A 17093-nucleotide genomic window follows, 5' to 3' on the forward strand; every position below is an offset into this window, starting at 1 on the left:
GCCAGATTGGACCCTCTGGCGGGCCGTTTCTGGCCCCCGGGCTGTATGTTTGACACCCCTGCCTTATGTCAAACAATAAAAAATCCATTGTGCACTTGTTCGTGGCTCTCTTACATGAATAAGGTCATGTGTCGAAGCGTCGCGTTGGCAGATATCTGCAGCCACCTTCACACCAATGTCAGCTCCGCTGCCTGCCAAGAGTCGATATGAGGCGATCCCTCATTACGACCATGATGTCAGCGTTTATCGCCGACGTCTCTCCGGGTTTACACGTACAGTACAAACACATTAACACCAAACTGTGTCTCTTCTGACTGTTTAGCAGGAGCTGATTACGCTGATGAGTGTGGACACCACTGTCTGCTTGTGTGTGTGTGTGTGTGTGTTCGACATCAGGATTGTTGCATTTCGTCTGCTGATGAATTTCGGGCACGTGTCGGAGATTTTAGCTCGTTTTAAAAATGTTACGTCTGCTTCATTCGCTTCCTCGGCTAATGAGGCCGAGCTGGTTGAATAATTAATGTCGTCGTGAGGGGTTGGGGGGGAAAAAGGAGTTTTATTTTGGACGAATCGGAAGTTTCCCCCCGTGCGGTTTTAATTGGTTTCCTAATGGGTTGTCTCTCATCGGGAACGTTTCATTCCTCATTTGTGAACGTGACAAAGCGATGACAGATACATTCGTGACATAATGAGGTAGATGAAGTTGGTGCGGGGTTTTATGCCTGTATGAATAGACTTGACTTGTCTGGACTTGTTTCTCCATTAATTTTTTTATCTCAATGTCTGATATATGAATTGTTAGCAGCATTAGCAGTGTGTGTGTGTGTACGGGCAGACGTTAGGCGATCTGATGTGCCACTTTGTCTGAAAATGGTGTTCAAACTAGTTTGAATGAGTTTGGACTGTCGTGGAATCTGAAATACGTCCACACGGAAGTCCACTCAGAAGGGCGGTTCCGTATTTTCTTTTTCTCTGATGCACTTCTAGGCTTTATATTTTGAACTTGAACTGGGTATCAAGGTCTGAATTTTTTTTTTCTTCCAGAGTTTTATTTCTCACATGCATCGTTACACTCATAATACTTTAGACAGACAAGAATATAATGAAATATAGAAACTATATTGAATACTCAAGTGTGTACAGACTATAGTATATATATTTGTATGTATACATATACACATACTAAGTAATAAAGATCTATGTCTAAACAACATAATAAAATGCCAAAAGCAAGTAGCAAAACAATAATAATGAAAGTGAGAAATGATGCAGTTTCAGCAGCAGTAAAACTCAAAGTGACATTGATTATTATCTACATTGTGTTATCCATGTTGTGTATTGTCCATATCGTCCATAGTGATGGTTATATTCAGATAAGTGTCCTGGTAGAGGAGAACGTATGCTATGTGGATAAAAGATATTCAAATTTCAGATAAAAGTGATAACCCCACAGGTCAGGTCTGGATATAAACTTAATATTTTATTCAGTTTCATGAGGTCGTTTCGGGTTTGGGCCGGGTTTCTTGTCGTCCATGTAGTTTTCTTGCTGCCCGCTTGCCCGCAAAATTGGTCCCGACTGAAATATTATTTTAAAAAACTGTGAAGACATTTGACCATGAAAGATGACAGACATTCATGGAGTCCAGATAATAAAACCACTGCTGACTTTCATAAGCTCCTGGCCTTCTCCTCTACTTCACTAATGAGGTTAATGAACTGAGCTCCTGTCAGTTATATCAGCTCCGGGCTAAAATTCTGTCCAGTGATGTTAGCATTCGCCTTCCTCGCGTTCCTGAAATGTTGTCGGATGCGGGAAAAATTTACCTTTGTGACATTTTTGGCAGCCTTTGCCGACATTTGCTGACTCAAGCAAGTCCAGTTGCATTGATGTTGGAAAGGTTTCTTCAGACCTCGAGGACTCAAAATCTGTTGGATTAGTAATGCTATTGTGCATAAACAGCATAAACAACCAAGATGTAATCTGGTTACATAAAGTCATTTATCTTACAAAGGAGTTGAGGGTTTAGCTCACAATACAACGGAAAAAGGGCAGAGGATGCTGTTCAAGCAAAATGAAAAGCAAATGCAAAAGGAAGCTAAATTACTTGCTGGTCAAATACAAATGAAAAATGAAAGCCCACTTTAAATGAACTCTGTTTGCTGTAAGGAAAACAAAAATTACAGGATGGAACACCATCGCTATACCTAGTATCTAGACAGGATTAAAATCAAACCTACGGTGGGAATGTTTTTTTTGTGTCCGTTTTAGAAGCTAAAGGACCTGAGCCCAATTTTCATGTAGCCGAATGGGAGACGGCTTCTTGTCTTCTTCTGTTGTGAGTGAGACAACTGGACATACCGAACTCGAGGCTAATTAAGGGAGGACAACGTATTTAACACAGAATTAAAATTATTTCAGCTTTAAATTTCTTCTTGATTGATTTTTATAGATTTTTGCCCACAAACGTGCAGAATCGGCGACGTTCTCGTCGACCGCGGCCGCACTTTGTGTTAGCGTATAGTTCAGTTTACAGTATTAGCACGCTAATAAGACCTCCAGCATCTTAATCTCATTAAGAAGGTAGGCACATTTGAACGTGGGGGTAAAAATCCCACGGCTGACTCGTTCCTGGTCATAATGAGCCAGAGTTTCTCTATTTTCCAGAGATAATGTTGTGTGGCGGTCAGCAAAATCAGTCTGCGTGTGTGAATAAATGAACCGAAACAGACGCCACTTTCATTTCTTAAAGACGTAAAGTGTATAGAAGTCCCTCCCTTTTGTTGACGGCCTTTGGTGCTAAGTAAACAAAGGCTCTTTAGCGCCGTGGCACGGTTCAACGTGCTGAATTATTGACTGGGTTTCTTTTTTATCGAGGGGGAAAACGTGGCTTTGTTTCTCACGACAGGAAGAGGAGCACGGAAATGTACAAATCCATTTCTCTGTGTGTCTGTGAGCAGAGGATCACGGTGCTGTCAGATTACAGCATCTCTGGATGGGCTGCCGTGTATTTTTGGGGCAGATTTAAAGGTCAATCTCATGCACAATAGTTTGCCGTTGTTATTTTTAACATCCGCCCGGTTTCGTGGTTTATGACAGCAGAGCTTCGCTGCTTATATCAGAGACGAGACAGCATCATAACGGAAATGTCTCCTATATCAATGCAAAAACACGTTAAAGATACTATTTTTTGACAGGCAGCATCACTGAAAACGCAGTCTGACTCACAGCTGCTGCTATATGTGTGTGTTTATATTGCAGAGTAATACGATTAGTATTGCAAAATTCATGAAACACACTTTAAAAATTCCTTCGCTCACACGCAATAACAATTTTACAGCCTTTTTGTCGAATGTTTTGGCCGCGAGATGAGTTTATCTTTGAGCATAATCCAGACAATCTGTATCAGAAACTGCCATTTCATTATTAATATCGGCCAATACTGACATCTGTGCGTCAATAATGCAGTTTATTGTAGCGTATGATAAATATAAATTGTGTACGTCCGCAAACAAAGCAGTATTTATACATAAACCTACACTAAAGTTAAGTTTCTTTACTGAAATTGATCAATTCATTCAAATGTTTTGTAAATGGTGAAGTGGAAACTTTCTTAAATCAGTTTTTAAAGTCATATTCAGTAAATTAATAGTTTTTCTACCACAAAAACAGTCTTTTTGAGGTGTAAAGTGCATTTTCCCTCACTTCACTGCCACGCTATGACGTTTCACTTGCTTTTTGATATAATGTCTGAATATATGACCACGTCTCCTCCTCCTCTGCTGCAGGTTATCTATGCGCTGAACACGAAAAACGACGAGCACGAGGCGGCCATCTCCACGCTGAAGGAGGCCCACGAAGAGGAGGTGCAGCAGATCCTGTCCGAGACCAGAGAGAAGATTCTCCAGGTTTGTTAGACACTCGTTTATTTTTTTGTACCGAAAATAACAAATAGAATAAACAAAAAGAAAACTTCTACTTTCTTTGCTGTGGACAGACGGTGACTTGTGGAGACAAACAGCCGTCGCGTGGGTGTGAATAAATATTCATTATTGAAATGTTGTTGAAAGAAGACGGTGTTTAAAACTGTACTCTTTAGAAACTCACTACGGATGGGGATGATATTAAAATGTAATGTTGCCAAAATAATTGTGATCATTATTGCGATAATTGTAAAAAAAAAAAAACAATAATGTCCTAATGTGGCTTTATGTGGTCTGTGTTCATAAAGTTTAAGAAAATACTTATATATCATTCCTTCACACGTGTTTTAGTACAAGAGCAAGATCAGCGACGAGATGGACCTGAAGAAGCGGATCCAGTCTCTGGAGGAGTCCATGGAGCTTCACGAGAGGATGAAGCGTCAGGCGCTGGCCGAGTTCGAGAGCTACCGTCAGAGGGTGGAGGACATGCAGCTCTGCACCGAGGCTCAGGTGAGACGGAGGAGAGCGTGTTAGTGAGATGAGGGGTTCAATGTCACAATTAGTGACATTTAATGGTGAGACTGCAGATTCCAGCTCACGGAGGACATCAGGGAGCTACGGTGGCCTTCCCATGCCAAAAAAGCATGAAATTCTCATTCAGGCTGCTGTAAAAACATGGCAGCACAAGATGGCAGCCTTTGTGAGCCCTACAGTACAAACAATAACAACAACAAGTTTTTTATTTTAAAGCAATTATAAACTGATATCAACATGTTTATGTGTAGTTTATTGAATTTCCGCCAATAAGTACTAAACAATAAATTAACATAATAATAATAATATACAGATGAAGAACATCACTTCATCAATTTTTAATAAGCAGATGCTTATTCTGAATATTTTCTTTTAAAAAAATGCACCAGTCTTAACAAATTTAGCAACAATATTTGCCTCACCTGTGTTATCACTCAGTGGCTCCTCATGGTGGCGCTAAATAAATGAAAATCCTGCATTTTTCCAGTTCGAGAGGCCTTTTTCTAATCTTTATTTAGACACATATGGTGATGTACTGTCGTATACAGTATATTGTTTTTTATTGTCACTGTGTGACATGTAATGTATGCTAACATGATCGCGGGCCAGTGTTTGCAACAATATAAACTGTAATAAGAGCAAATTTGTGCATAGTGCTGACAGTTTTTCTGTCATTTCTCTCACACATTATATTATTTTTAATAGTAAAACAACACATTTTCCAAAATAAATGAATCACAACTTCACTGTATGCTTGTATTTTATAATAAATCTTAATTAAATGGCTGGAGTGACATCGTATATCACAATTCTCACCTTAAGTAGTGAAATAAGAGCTTCTTAAAGGCTCATGTTCAGTTAATCCACGTTTTACCCAGATTAAATTCAAAAAAAGGTGCGTCACACAGATGTACAGATGGATCACAATTATTGCTCCACCAGTCTCTGCCGTTTAAATCCCCAGGTGTCGCTTTTGTCTCCTGTTGCCTCAGGTTAACGAACGGTGGGGGAGGGAGGGGGGTTGTGGGTAATATCACAGCGCGAGCGACAGCTTCACCTGATGCTCCAGCTGACGCAGTCACAGCTGGGAGATGTAAACATCACCTTACGCGTCTTAAACAGACACACGCGCGGCGTTGTGCATCTTTTCAAAGAACGCTGGTTTTCGGCGCGCGGCGACAAAACGAGCTACAGAGCAGATGAAAGAGTTTTTAAATTACAAGTGCGGCACAAATGCCACAGGGTTCCAGGTGCATTAAATCACACAAGTAAGACTATGTTGATAACATACTTATTTCTTTTATGTATTTATGTTTTATTTGATGTACCCACAAAGAAAAGAGGCCAAAAACTAGCTTTTTTTTTAAGCTGCAGAGAACTGCTGTTTACCTTTCGGCCTAATTATATTTTTTGCATGTGTGTGCACTTACACGATATAGAGTATAAGTGTGTTAAACGTCGATATTGTAGTTTACAGATCGCAAATAGATGGATGATGTTGTTGTGTAGTTTTGTACACAGCAGCTGGAGGAGGTGCAGCTCTGTGTTGGAACAGATATCATGTCATATATAAGTGCTTTAACTCCTGATTCCATTAACATTAATATAATCTGAGGCTTAATTCAGGGCCAAACGTCTGCAGATTTACTGGGATGTTTCCCAATTTTGTCACTGATGCAGCAGAATGTGTCAAGTCAGCTTTATGTCCAGTCTATTTATTGCTATATTCTATCATTAAACCAGTGTTTGACAATGTAAAATGTATAATGAGAACATAAAATCATAGTAACACACAACATGTACGACTGAGATGAGATAAAACCTGCTACTTTTTAGGGCACTGACATGAGCAGTTCATTATTTGCTTGACTATAAAAAAGTCGATTAGTTACTGTACCTATTCGTATTATATTTAAAAAAGAAATAAACAAAATAAAAGTTTCAATTACCGCATCTATCTTCACAAGGTGGCAGCAACAGCAAGTGGTCAGTTAGTGGAAAATCATGTGTGTTTGAAGAAGTGATGAAACATACGAGGTTTCTTGAATGCATCTTGTAGCTGCTACTCTCAGCTCGACACCAGAGGTCTCAAACTTGCGGCCCGTGGGGCCACATGCGGCCCGTCGCTTAATATCAAGCTCAACACATTCATTTTGCATCATAAATACGTTGCTTTTGTGAACTATTTATCATTCTGTGAAATATCAACATAAGGATCATTATTTTGATATGATGACGGAATATCCTGAACAGTTTGAGAACCATGACTGTAGAATATTCACTGAGTAATACCTGTAGTATTTTTGCCAATGTCCATCTCTTTACTTTTCATTCATTAAAAGTGTGGTGGTTTTGATGATTTGTTGTTTTATCTCTTTTCAAAACATTTGTCTGAGGAAAACTACTGTATATCACTTTTTTTTAATCCCCCAAGGGCGAAATAAGAAATACAGTTAATATAAGATAACATACATAACCAATGCACCCAATAAGTAAGATAAGAGCTCGACTGCTGTAACTGGCTGCCGTCCGCCAGGCTCCGTCTCCTCCACAGCATCTGCAGCACATAATGAATCTGGAATATAAGATAAGGTAAAAACCTAAATGTCCCCTGAAGGGCAATTTCCTTCACAGCATAGACGATAAAAAAAAAATACAAATCAATAAACGACTCAAATAGAAAGGCATACAAATGGAACCAATTATCACTGTTGCATGTGGATGGAAGGAGGCATTAGGGCGGAGCCTTGGAAAAATTGGACAGTTGAGTCGCTTCACAGCCTTTAAGTGTGGGTTCTGAAGGAGGCGGGGCCTGATGCACTGTGCTTCAGCATTCATTCATTCATCTTCTACATAAGGTTTGCAGGGAGGTGCTGGTGCTAATCCCAGCTGAAAGGAGTGCGTACACCCAGGACAGGTCGCCAACCACATAGAGACAAAACAACCACTCACTCGCACCTCTCCAATTTAATCCTAATCCCCAAATCTGCATGTTTTTTGACTGGACTGGAGATATTCCTCAACTGGAATGCGGTCAATTTGGTGGAGACAACAACGTCAATTCCAGGTCCAACTCGTGATGTAATCGGAACGCACCAGTAGTTTTTAATTTCTAATCCTACGCACGGTATACCTGTGAATACATGTTTTTTACTTGCGTCTGAACTGGAACGCAGTCCGATCAGAGGTGGCATCACTCTCAACGATGCTGTTCTCAAATGTCTTTGGTGGTCTAAAAACCAAAAGTATTCAATATTAATGATGTCTTTGTTATTTGGAGTAAATAAACCAGGAAATATTCACATTTAAGGAGCTGAAAAATGAGAAAAACACTGAAACTTAACTATGGTGTGCCTCAGTTACTTAAAGTGAATTTAGAGGCGGCCGCATGAAGTTGTTGGTGTTCATGGTTTGCATCAGTCGGTGGCTGATGGACGCTCCATGAATGGTTCGCTTGTTGTATTAAGATATTGATCTGTAGCTCCACTCACAAATGTTTGTTTTCTGTTTCAGAGCTAAATTAGAGTAGACTGGTTGGCAAGCCAGAAGGTCAAATTCCCTCTGAGCTAGAACATCACCACCTGGCTCTGGGCTTTTAAAAAGTTTATCCACAGCTCAAGAAGCCTGCGAATCGATAAATCAATGCCCCTGTTTGCTCAGACCTTTTTTTTACCTGTCTTCCTTGGCAGCACACGCAGCGTGTGGTATCCATGTCCAGGGAGGTGGAGGAGATGCGGCGGTCCTTTGAAGAGAAGCTGCGTACGTTCAGCCAGGCCCAGGCCCAGTTTGAGCAGGAGAAGAAGGCCGCTCTAGAGGAGCTGAAGGCCCAGCACAGACAGGAGGTCCAGGAGCTCCTGCGCAGCCACCAGAGCCAGAACGCCAACTACAGCAAAGACCAGGAGAAACTGGGACAGCTCCATAAGGCCGAGGTAACTGCTGCAAATGTAGGGCAACTCCTGAAAGCTGAGGACAACAAAATTAAATCACGTTCTCGCGAGGAAAGTGAGACGTTCGCTGTTTGTGTGTGCAAGCCGGTGATTCAACGTGTGATATCATCTTTACTGCACAGCAGGTGAAGCGTTTTGTACGAGAGTAATCATTGACCTCCTGATGTGTTACAGGTGGATTCTTTGGCGGAGCGCGTGGAGGAGCTCAAGCAAGACAAAAAGAGGCTTGTGGAGGAATATGAGGCCAAACTCAGCAAGGTACAACATCCACTGCTTATACATCAGTCCCATTTTATAACACAAACAAACACAGAGGGCCTTGTCTGGCTATGGTAGCTGCTAACGTCAAATATTAATGTCAGGCCATCTGTCTGCAGTAGTAGCTAGCATCTGCAGTAGCCGCAGAACAGCTACAGTAGCAGCAGACTTTGATTAAGAACTGAAAATTGTGGAGGTTAGTATCACACTTTTCATTGTACAGCCTGCCAAAAATAATTATTCAAAGAAGAAGCTATCCGCTACAGACAGTAGCAGCAGAGGTAGCTATAGTAGTAGTTAACAGCTACAGATAGTAGCAGCTATAGTAGCAGCTACAGTAGTAGTTAACAGCTACAGATAGTAGCAGCTAATAGCTACAGACTGTAGAAGCAGCTAGTAGCTATAGTAGTAGTTAACAGATACAGACTGCAACAGCTACCAGCTAGCAGCTAGAGTAGCAGCCATTGTCATTACTGCTAATGTATTATGATAGTTGTGTAATTACTAACACATGACATAAAATAAATGTGTATTTTATTTTGTAAGAATATCAACCGTTAGCTATTTTTGGTCATGTTATGGCAAAGGTTTGATGCAGAAAGTCGTCAAAAGCTGAAGTCAGTGACGCTTATTTTGAAAACTTGGTTGAAAGGAATTGCTGCTGTTTTAGTTGCGATGCTAACGTTGTAGCTGCACAGTATAGGTGGTGAACATAACCACTCGGTTACACTACTTAAACCAAAGATTACATACAAATGTGTATTTTACTTAATAAGAATATCTACTAAAACAAAATGTAAAACGTAAATATAACATTAGTTTATTAGCTCCAGACAGTAACAGCAGGTCTCCTCACAGGAAAGACTTAAAAGTTTAGCATCATGTCTGAACATCCAGGGACAATAGATTTAGTCTAATATGAAAGAAACCCCAGTCAGATTTTTCAGTGCTTACTTTCCACTTGAAGAAAAGCTTCAGTAGAGACGAGATAAACAGGAAGATTTCAGCTGTAACTGTGCTTGTATTCATCTGCCTAATCACATCAACTGCCGCAGTGTTGTTAAAAGTAAAATGACGGCTCGACTCGTCCTTGGATAAGTTACTGTTAAAAAAAAAAAGACCGAAAATGACAGTTTTCACTGGCACTTCCATCATGACTTTGCTGAAAGCCAAATTAAAAGCAGAATGGCACAATGTAAGTACCGCGTTTAGAGGCTTTTCATTTTCAGCCGAACTTGAGCTCCGTGGCAGTAAAAACTGTCAGACTTCACCGTGTGATGAGAAAGCTTTTCTCGTCTCTCTCTTAAATGCAGTCCATATTTTCCCCGACGCTGAAACAGAGCACGGTGTTTTTGAGGCGTATCACTTTATGTATTGCACCGCCATCAAAGCTGTTTGGATGTTTTCTGCTGTGATGGATAACGGCTCGTTTTTTGTTTTCTTTTATCCCCCCCAGGCTCAGGCCTTTTATGAGCGCGAGCTGGAGGCCATGAAGAGAACTCAGCAGCTGACCGCCGACAACCTGTTGGCATGGAAACGCACCGAGGCCGAGCTGCGGCGGGAGTTCCAGACCCAGGAGGCGGCTCTGCAGAAGACCCTGGGCAAACTGAGGACGGAGCTGGCCAGGGTGTCGGACGAGGCCCGGGAAAACCGCGAGAAGTCGTACAAGCTCCAGTCGTCGCTCACCGCGGCTGAGAGCACCGTCAAGGTGAGTGTGAACCCAGAGAAAATGATTTTATAAACAGAACCATAAAGGATTCACTCCTTAACAAGGATTCACCTCATTCAACTGGACTACAAGACCTGTCCTTTGTGGTGGATAATAAAACAGATATATAAAGTACATTGGATACAACCTTAACTATACAGACATCACCTGGAACTCAGAGATAACAGAGCATTTCTATTATGCCTTAAAGAAAATTGTGAAAAATGTGCATTGGTCACCTTCAGCCATTGATGGTGTCTTCTTTGACATATTTCATTTAAAAAAAAGGACAAAAAAAGTCTACACTGTACTGTATTTCCATTATTTCATAGGCTTGAAGTGTATATTTCAAAATACAGTGCATCATTTCATCGTTACTTGGGTTGTAACTGTGATAATCCACAATGTGACGCTGGGTTTTTGTCTTTTATTATGAAAGTACACTACATGTGGGTATAAAGTTACAGTAAATGTTGTAAATATACAGTGAAATACTGCAAACTCAGAGTAGTATTCAGCATAACATGTGACATATATAGAGGAAAATACAGTGGTATTTAGAATAATTGTGACTTTTAAAGCAGTTTCCTGAAACCATACAGTAATAATACAACTGCTCACCAATAATTTACTTTGACACTATATTCAAATATTTTAGCCCATAATTGAACTGTTTTGAGTCAGATTTTGGACGTTTAATCATCTGGAGCTCAACAGTTTAGAGGTAAATATCATTGTTGTGACTCTGTGTCTGAGTCACATGTTCCGGTGGGATTTGGTCTGTTTGGCGTTCGCCGTGATTGGCTGCTGCAGGTTTGTTGCTGTGTGAATATGACGATGATGAAGGTCAGCGGTGGCTGTGATGTTGCGCTGGATCGTTAATAATTGACGGCACTTAGAAGAGCAATTAAGTGTAACCCAGATAAAAGAAATGAACTTGAAACCAAGCACCAGTCGACAGCTCCGTGCCATGAGTCTTTCATGTGATGTAAGACACAGGAAAAGAGACGATATCAGAGAGAACAGAGCTCATAACATGTATATATTTTATATATTTATACATATATATATGTATATATATATATATATATATATATATATACATATATATATGTATATATATATATATATATATATATATATATATATATATATATATATATATATATATATATATATATATTTATATTTATACAGCCTCAGCCTCAGTGAACATTATCTCATACACTTTCAAAATCCAGCTGAGAATTATCGTTGCAAGATAATGGATTTTAATTTCACAACAGAAGCTTTCATGTTTCGTTTAGACATAAAAACACACTTTTATTCCACCTGCCTGTAGATAATAATGATAATAATAATAATAATAATAATAACAATAATGTTATTAATAATAATAATAATAATAATAATAATAATGATAATAATAACAATCACCGGTTTGAGTCGAGGAGAACGTTTTCATTTAATATTTGATATTTTTAGACTCCTCATCGTTGAGTTAAATTAAGTTAAAATTAATTATGTTGCAGCAGTTAAAAATCTCAGTTGGTGTATTTACTGTTTCCAGAGATTTAAATGATGAGTTTAACAGAATTAGGTAAGTAATCAGTTATACATAATAAGTGCAGTCATTTGCGTTAATAGATCATGCACAGTAAACACAACTGAGGACAACTTCCTTGGATCGAATGCTGGTTTATGATCATAGTAAAGTGCGATCAACAGTTTTCTGCTCCTTCTCCACAAAATCTTGCCCACTCTAGGAGTAAACACAGTATTTATACAGGAAAGTACTGCAAAGACACAGTAGTAATTAGAAGTATTTAGAATAACTGCATGTACACACAGTCATTTGTTCATAAAGGATAATGCCACAACTTTATTTAAACTGTGATGATTCACAATATGATCCTGGCTTTTTGTCTTTTATTGTGAAATGACTTGACAGTAAGTGTGTGGTAGAAAAATACAGTTTATAGAGGAAAATACTGCTAAATCTCAAATGTTTTGCAGACTCCCATCCTGACTTTTTGTGAGTACCTTAATCCCTATAAGGATGGATGAATTGTTTTGTCCGGCAAACGTTTGTAGTAGAATCTAAACTCGTACGAGAAATGGACAAAGTTAAAGACGTAAAAAAGGAGCAGGAGCAGCTTCAGCGGGCGGTAAATGATCACCGGGAGAAACAAGAGACAGACGTAAGTAATGGCCGACTCTTCACCAGTGTGTGTTGATATATACCAAAGCCGGGGAAAAGAAATTATCTCCGGAGCAGACTGTTTCACCGAAGCCGTGGTAAATTGCCGCTGTCACTGTCTTTGAACTAAATTCTTCACTCGCAGGTAAAAAAAAAAACACCTGGACTTTCTGAGATAAAACAACAAACTCATCTGACGCAGGTTTTTTTTAAAAAGAAAAGGTTTAAATGGAAAATGAGACAGAGACTGAGACTGACAAGAGAGAGGTCGTACGTGTGTGTGTGTGTTGAAATATAATGAGAGGTGACTCAGCGGTAACGACTGAACTGTCAGCAACAATAGAAGCAAAGATAAATCAGCCGACGGTCAATTAATGAAGTTATTTTAACTCCCGTTACAAGAAATTACCGCCGTAAGCCGAGGATTTTCAGTAAGAGCAGATTAAAACGTTCTCTGTCGCGGCCTTTTTTAAGAAGTGAGGCCTGAAAATGACCACATGTTCTCAAAAAAAGCAGAGAAGAACACAAAAACGCCACTTTTATACACCACCTATAATTACTTTTACCGCTTCTAAACGACTGAGCAGTTAATATTGTATAAAGTACCTTAAAGGTGATACATGAAAAAAGTAAAAGTACAAGTATGGTACCAGAAAAAAAACAGAAAACGTTTGTAGCAGTTGAAGTCGCTTTTTTTAACAATATTACTAAAGTAAAAGTCGTGAAGTGTATTAAAAGTCATTTTCTGGTATAAAATGTACTTATGTTTTATTAAAAAAGTGAGGAGTTAGGATTGAGTCATGGTGGCCCAGTGGTAGGGCGAGTTGCCTTTCAACTGTAAAGGTTGTGAGTTCAATTCCTGCTTGTGTAAACACACATTCTACTCGTGTGAAGACATAAACACAGCCCACAAGACGAGAAAAAGAGACATTTAACAGCAATCTCGATCTCTCTGTAATTCACCACTCAAAATAGCCGGTAATCTACATTATACATTCAGTGACCACTTAATTAGGTACATCGTTTCAGTGCAATACAGTAACTCTGCAGCGTATTTATTCTTAAGAGAAAATAGTATTTTGAACCGGACGTTACTGAACATAACTTTATTAAGGCTGTGACTTAACGGTTATTTTCATAATCGATCTTGATCTGCTAATGTCAGAAAATGTTTCCCAAAACCCCAAATTTTTAACGACTTCTTAAGTAAAGAAACTATAAAATATAAATACATACACACACACACACACACACACAGAAAGTAACTCCTCAGTGGTTCTGATCACGATGAGTTTCCTTTGTCTTAATTAAGTTTTAGGACGAACGTTTGATGGGATTGAAAGATGTGAAATTGCCTCTCGTGAGTACTTTCTGTGTGTGTGTGTGTATAATTAAAGTGCACGCTCTTCATTCTCAGTAAAAAGCCTCTCACCGTGAGAGCGACAGCGGCTGCTGTCGTCGCCTGAAAACTTTGAAACTTTCCGAAACTTACCAATGCAACGTAAAACACTCAACTACACCTTATTGTGCATTCACAACCCAACTGTAATATTAACATTTTTAGCCGTCAAACAGTTTCCTTCAAGCCAGAAACTATATGTACATATACTGTGTAGATTAGGGGATTCTCAAAGACTGGGTCGGGGGCCCAGAGATGGGTCTCAGGTAGGGGTTTTTTGGGTCCCCAATCAAATTTCCGGAATTTTTGCGCCCTTTTTGTTAGGATTTGTGCGTTTGAATAAAGTTAGCATATATCTCTGCACAGACATGGCTGTATATGAGTCACTACATTATGCAAACATGATAATAAATACAGAAAGTTTGGGAAACAAACAATTAAAAAAAAATTTTCACTCATGACTCATGAGAAGGTTGCTAGGTTTTTTTGAGAAAAGTCACTAGGGGAGGAGTCTGAAAAGTCACAAAATATAGTGACAAAGTACCCAGTTTGGTAACACTGTGTCTATCTTCTTAGAAGAGGCTCAGAAAACAGCAAACTTAACTCGACCTCGCTGTAAAACACGGAATATTCTGATATAAAATCAGTTATCTCACAAAAAACATATGTAAAGTGACAGAGTACACGTGCGTGAATGTATTTATTGCCTATTAATATAATAACTTGTCTTGTATTGAAACCGCTCGGGGCTTATTCTTGTTATTTCGTGGTTCTTGTTGTCTTCCGTCTCCCGAGGGAACACATCGGTCTCCTCAGCTGCTCACAGCTTCATCGTGGTGACCAGATAACTGTGTGTTTGTGTGTCTGTGTGTGGTTTGCTGCCAGGCTTTTTTCTGTTTGTAGCTGCTCCATTTTTATTTATTTTTATATTTTTGGTATGTGTGTTGCTTCTAAAAACAAACAGTGCTGTGAAAGCACTAAAGTTGTGGGTCAGACGCTGGTGGAAACAATGAGGCTTGTTGCAGATTCCGGGGATAAATCTCTGCGGGTTCGTGTGAGGAAACTCTTCTTCCATTGTCACATTGTTCCCACATCACAAAGGAAAACAATGTTGATACGAAAAAATATTGATTATTGCAAAGAAAGAAGGGGAGAGTTACAGCCATTTTAGCTGGAAGAATGAGCTCACAGTCTTTTCTTGTTCTTGATTCTTCTACAGGACTTAACCAAGCAGCTGGACGAGGTGAACCAGAACTCTGAGATCGTGGAGATCCGTCAGAAAGAAGCCGAGTGTGAACTGGAGGCCGCCAGAGATCGAGTTCAGCAGCAGGCCACAGAAATTCTGCTCAAAGCCAGTAAGACTCCAGAAACACACCTTTTCTAACCACTCTGTGGAGTGAGATGTTAGCAGTTGAGTCTCAGAGTTAAGGTATATCTTTGGTTTGGAGGGAAGTAGGCGTCAGGTCAAGTGGACCGTGGGGACGATTGCGTAGCTGAGTTATCGGTCCTTTGCCCCAGTTAGGTTGGGTTCAACAAAGATATAATGAGGAACACTCTGTAGACAAATGATGGGTGCCAGGGTTACACAGAGGCCTTTGTGATTTGCCAGTTTCAGCTCAGTCTACAGGCTGAAGTTTTTCTTCTTTTTCTGGGTTCATTGTCCCAGCTTCTGAAACAACTGCCAACTCTGCAAAGCAACCCAAAAGATTCAATTGATTCTCAAAGGAAAGTCAGACGGAGCTTTTTAGATATGGAGAAGTTGCAGGAGGTTCATCTGTCACCTCTGTCTGTCCTCATCTGGTGGAAGGTGCTCAGGACCTGGAGATGAGACTCAAAAATGAACTACTTTTTCCAGTTATATTTCAAATGTTCTTGCTTAACCCAACTTTAAAATACTCCTAAATCCTCTTGTTACCCTGAAGAGTCAACCCTGGATTTGTCTTGCAAACACATTAAACAGCCCTTCTGGTCGTGTCTCAGACGCCTCATGATCGTTAACACTGTAACATCACATCGCTGTATATCCAGGCTAATGCTATTCCCAGTCCCCGAGACTCAGAACAAACACTCCTCACATCAGTTATGCCCAGTTTAAGCTGTGCGTGTGCACTCACTCACTTACACTGGTTTACACTTTGTTGCATGTGAGACTCTGATGTAACGTCTCCTGATGTCTCTCTACTGTCTCCGCTCCGTGCTACAGTGTCAAGTAAACATAAGCGTCTCAAGCGTGCGAGCGGTAGCGGACAACCTCGCGTCCGGCTCGTTGGCTCCTGTGTGAGCTCCTCGTGTTTCCGTGACGATGTTTGAGGTCGCTCGCATGTGAGGGGAGACAAATATCATCCAGCTGGCTGAATGTCGCCATGACAACCACACTTTTCACCACAAGTACAGGTCACACTTTCCACTAAATATGTACTTAAAGGCACCCAATGTTTGCTGAAAGTGTGAGTGGAGGCACATGTAAGGCTATATTTACATGTTTGTTTTTGGATGTAAAAACCTTCATAGGACACATAGTGTGAAAGGGTAAGGACATTAGCTGCTGCAGAAAGCCTCCACCTCCCCAGACTCTCTGAAGGCATTAAATTCAAGCCCTGGATCGCTAACCATATTTATCAAATTGATGACTAAATTAGTTGCCAACAAATTTAATTGTTGATCATTTTTCACCCCGTGGAGCTGAACAACATCGTTTTTCATGGAGTGAGCCATCTCACTTTCATCCCATCTCTGCTGCGATGTGACTGTGAGGCCTCTGTCGACTCCATCAGCTACGCTAACTCCTCTGCTAACAGCTAGTTTTGTTGGTCGTGATTGTCTGCGTTGAAGGACTTCTTTGTGTCTTGAGCAAAGACAGCACGGAAGCAGGTCAAACTGCCCTTGCAGCGCCCTCTCCTGGACAATTTGGTAATTCCTTCAAATAGCCAAATGCGTCACGAGGCTGTATGTTAAAATCAAACAAATGTTTATTCAGGCTCTTACACTAACAGTACAGATGGTACAAGCCCACTTCATACCCTGCTTTATAGTTTGTTCCATGTAGTCGGAACTCTACACTAAGGATTCCCAACTCGGATTTCCAGCTTGACTGTACAAACACTTGTCTTACAGTACATAGATATT

At 40.1% G+C, this 17093-nt stretch overlaps 1 protein-coding gene across 2 annotated transcripts in view; it reads left to right on the forward strand.

Moving 5' to 3' along the window:
- The window catches only part of fam184ab (family with sequence similarity 184 member Ab), a 125739-nt gene that overhangs the window by 57032 nt on the left and 51614 nt on the right, over positions 1–17093 (forward strand). For both annotated transcript variants that reach the window (XM_044049505.1, XM_044049506.1), the window contains exons 2-7: positions 3787–3906; positions 4273–4431; positions 8145–8384; positions 8577–8660; positions 10117–10368; positions 15187–15322. In XM_044049505.1, coding sequence (XP_043905440.1) covers positions 3787–3906; positions 4273–4431; positions 8145–8384; positions 8577–8660; positions 10117–10368; positions 15187–15322 — 991 coding nt within the window. The remainder of the gene's footprint in view (positions 1–3786; positions 3907–4272; positions 4432–8144; positions 8385–8576; positions 8661–10116; positions 10369–15186; positions 15323–17093) is intronic.

Source organism: Solea senegalensis, linkage group LG17, assembly GCF_019176455.1.
Source record: "Solea senegalensis isolate Sse05_10M linkage group LG17, IFAPA_SoseM_1, whole genome shotgun sequence".
Classification (NCBI taxonomy): Eukaryota; Metazoa; Chordata; class Actinopteri; order Pleuronectiformes; family Soleidae; genus Solea; species Solea senegalensis.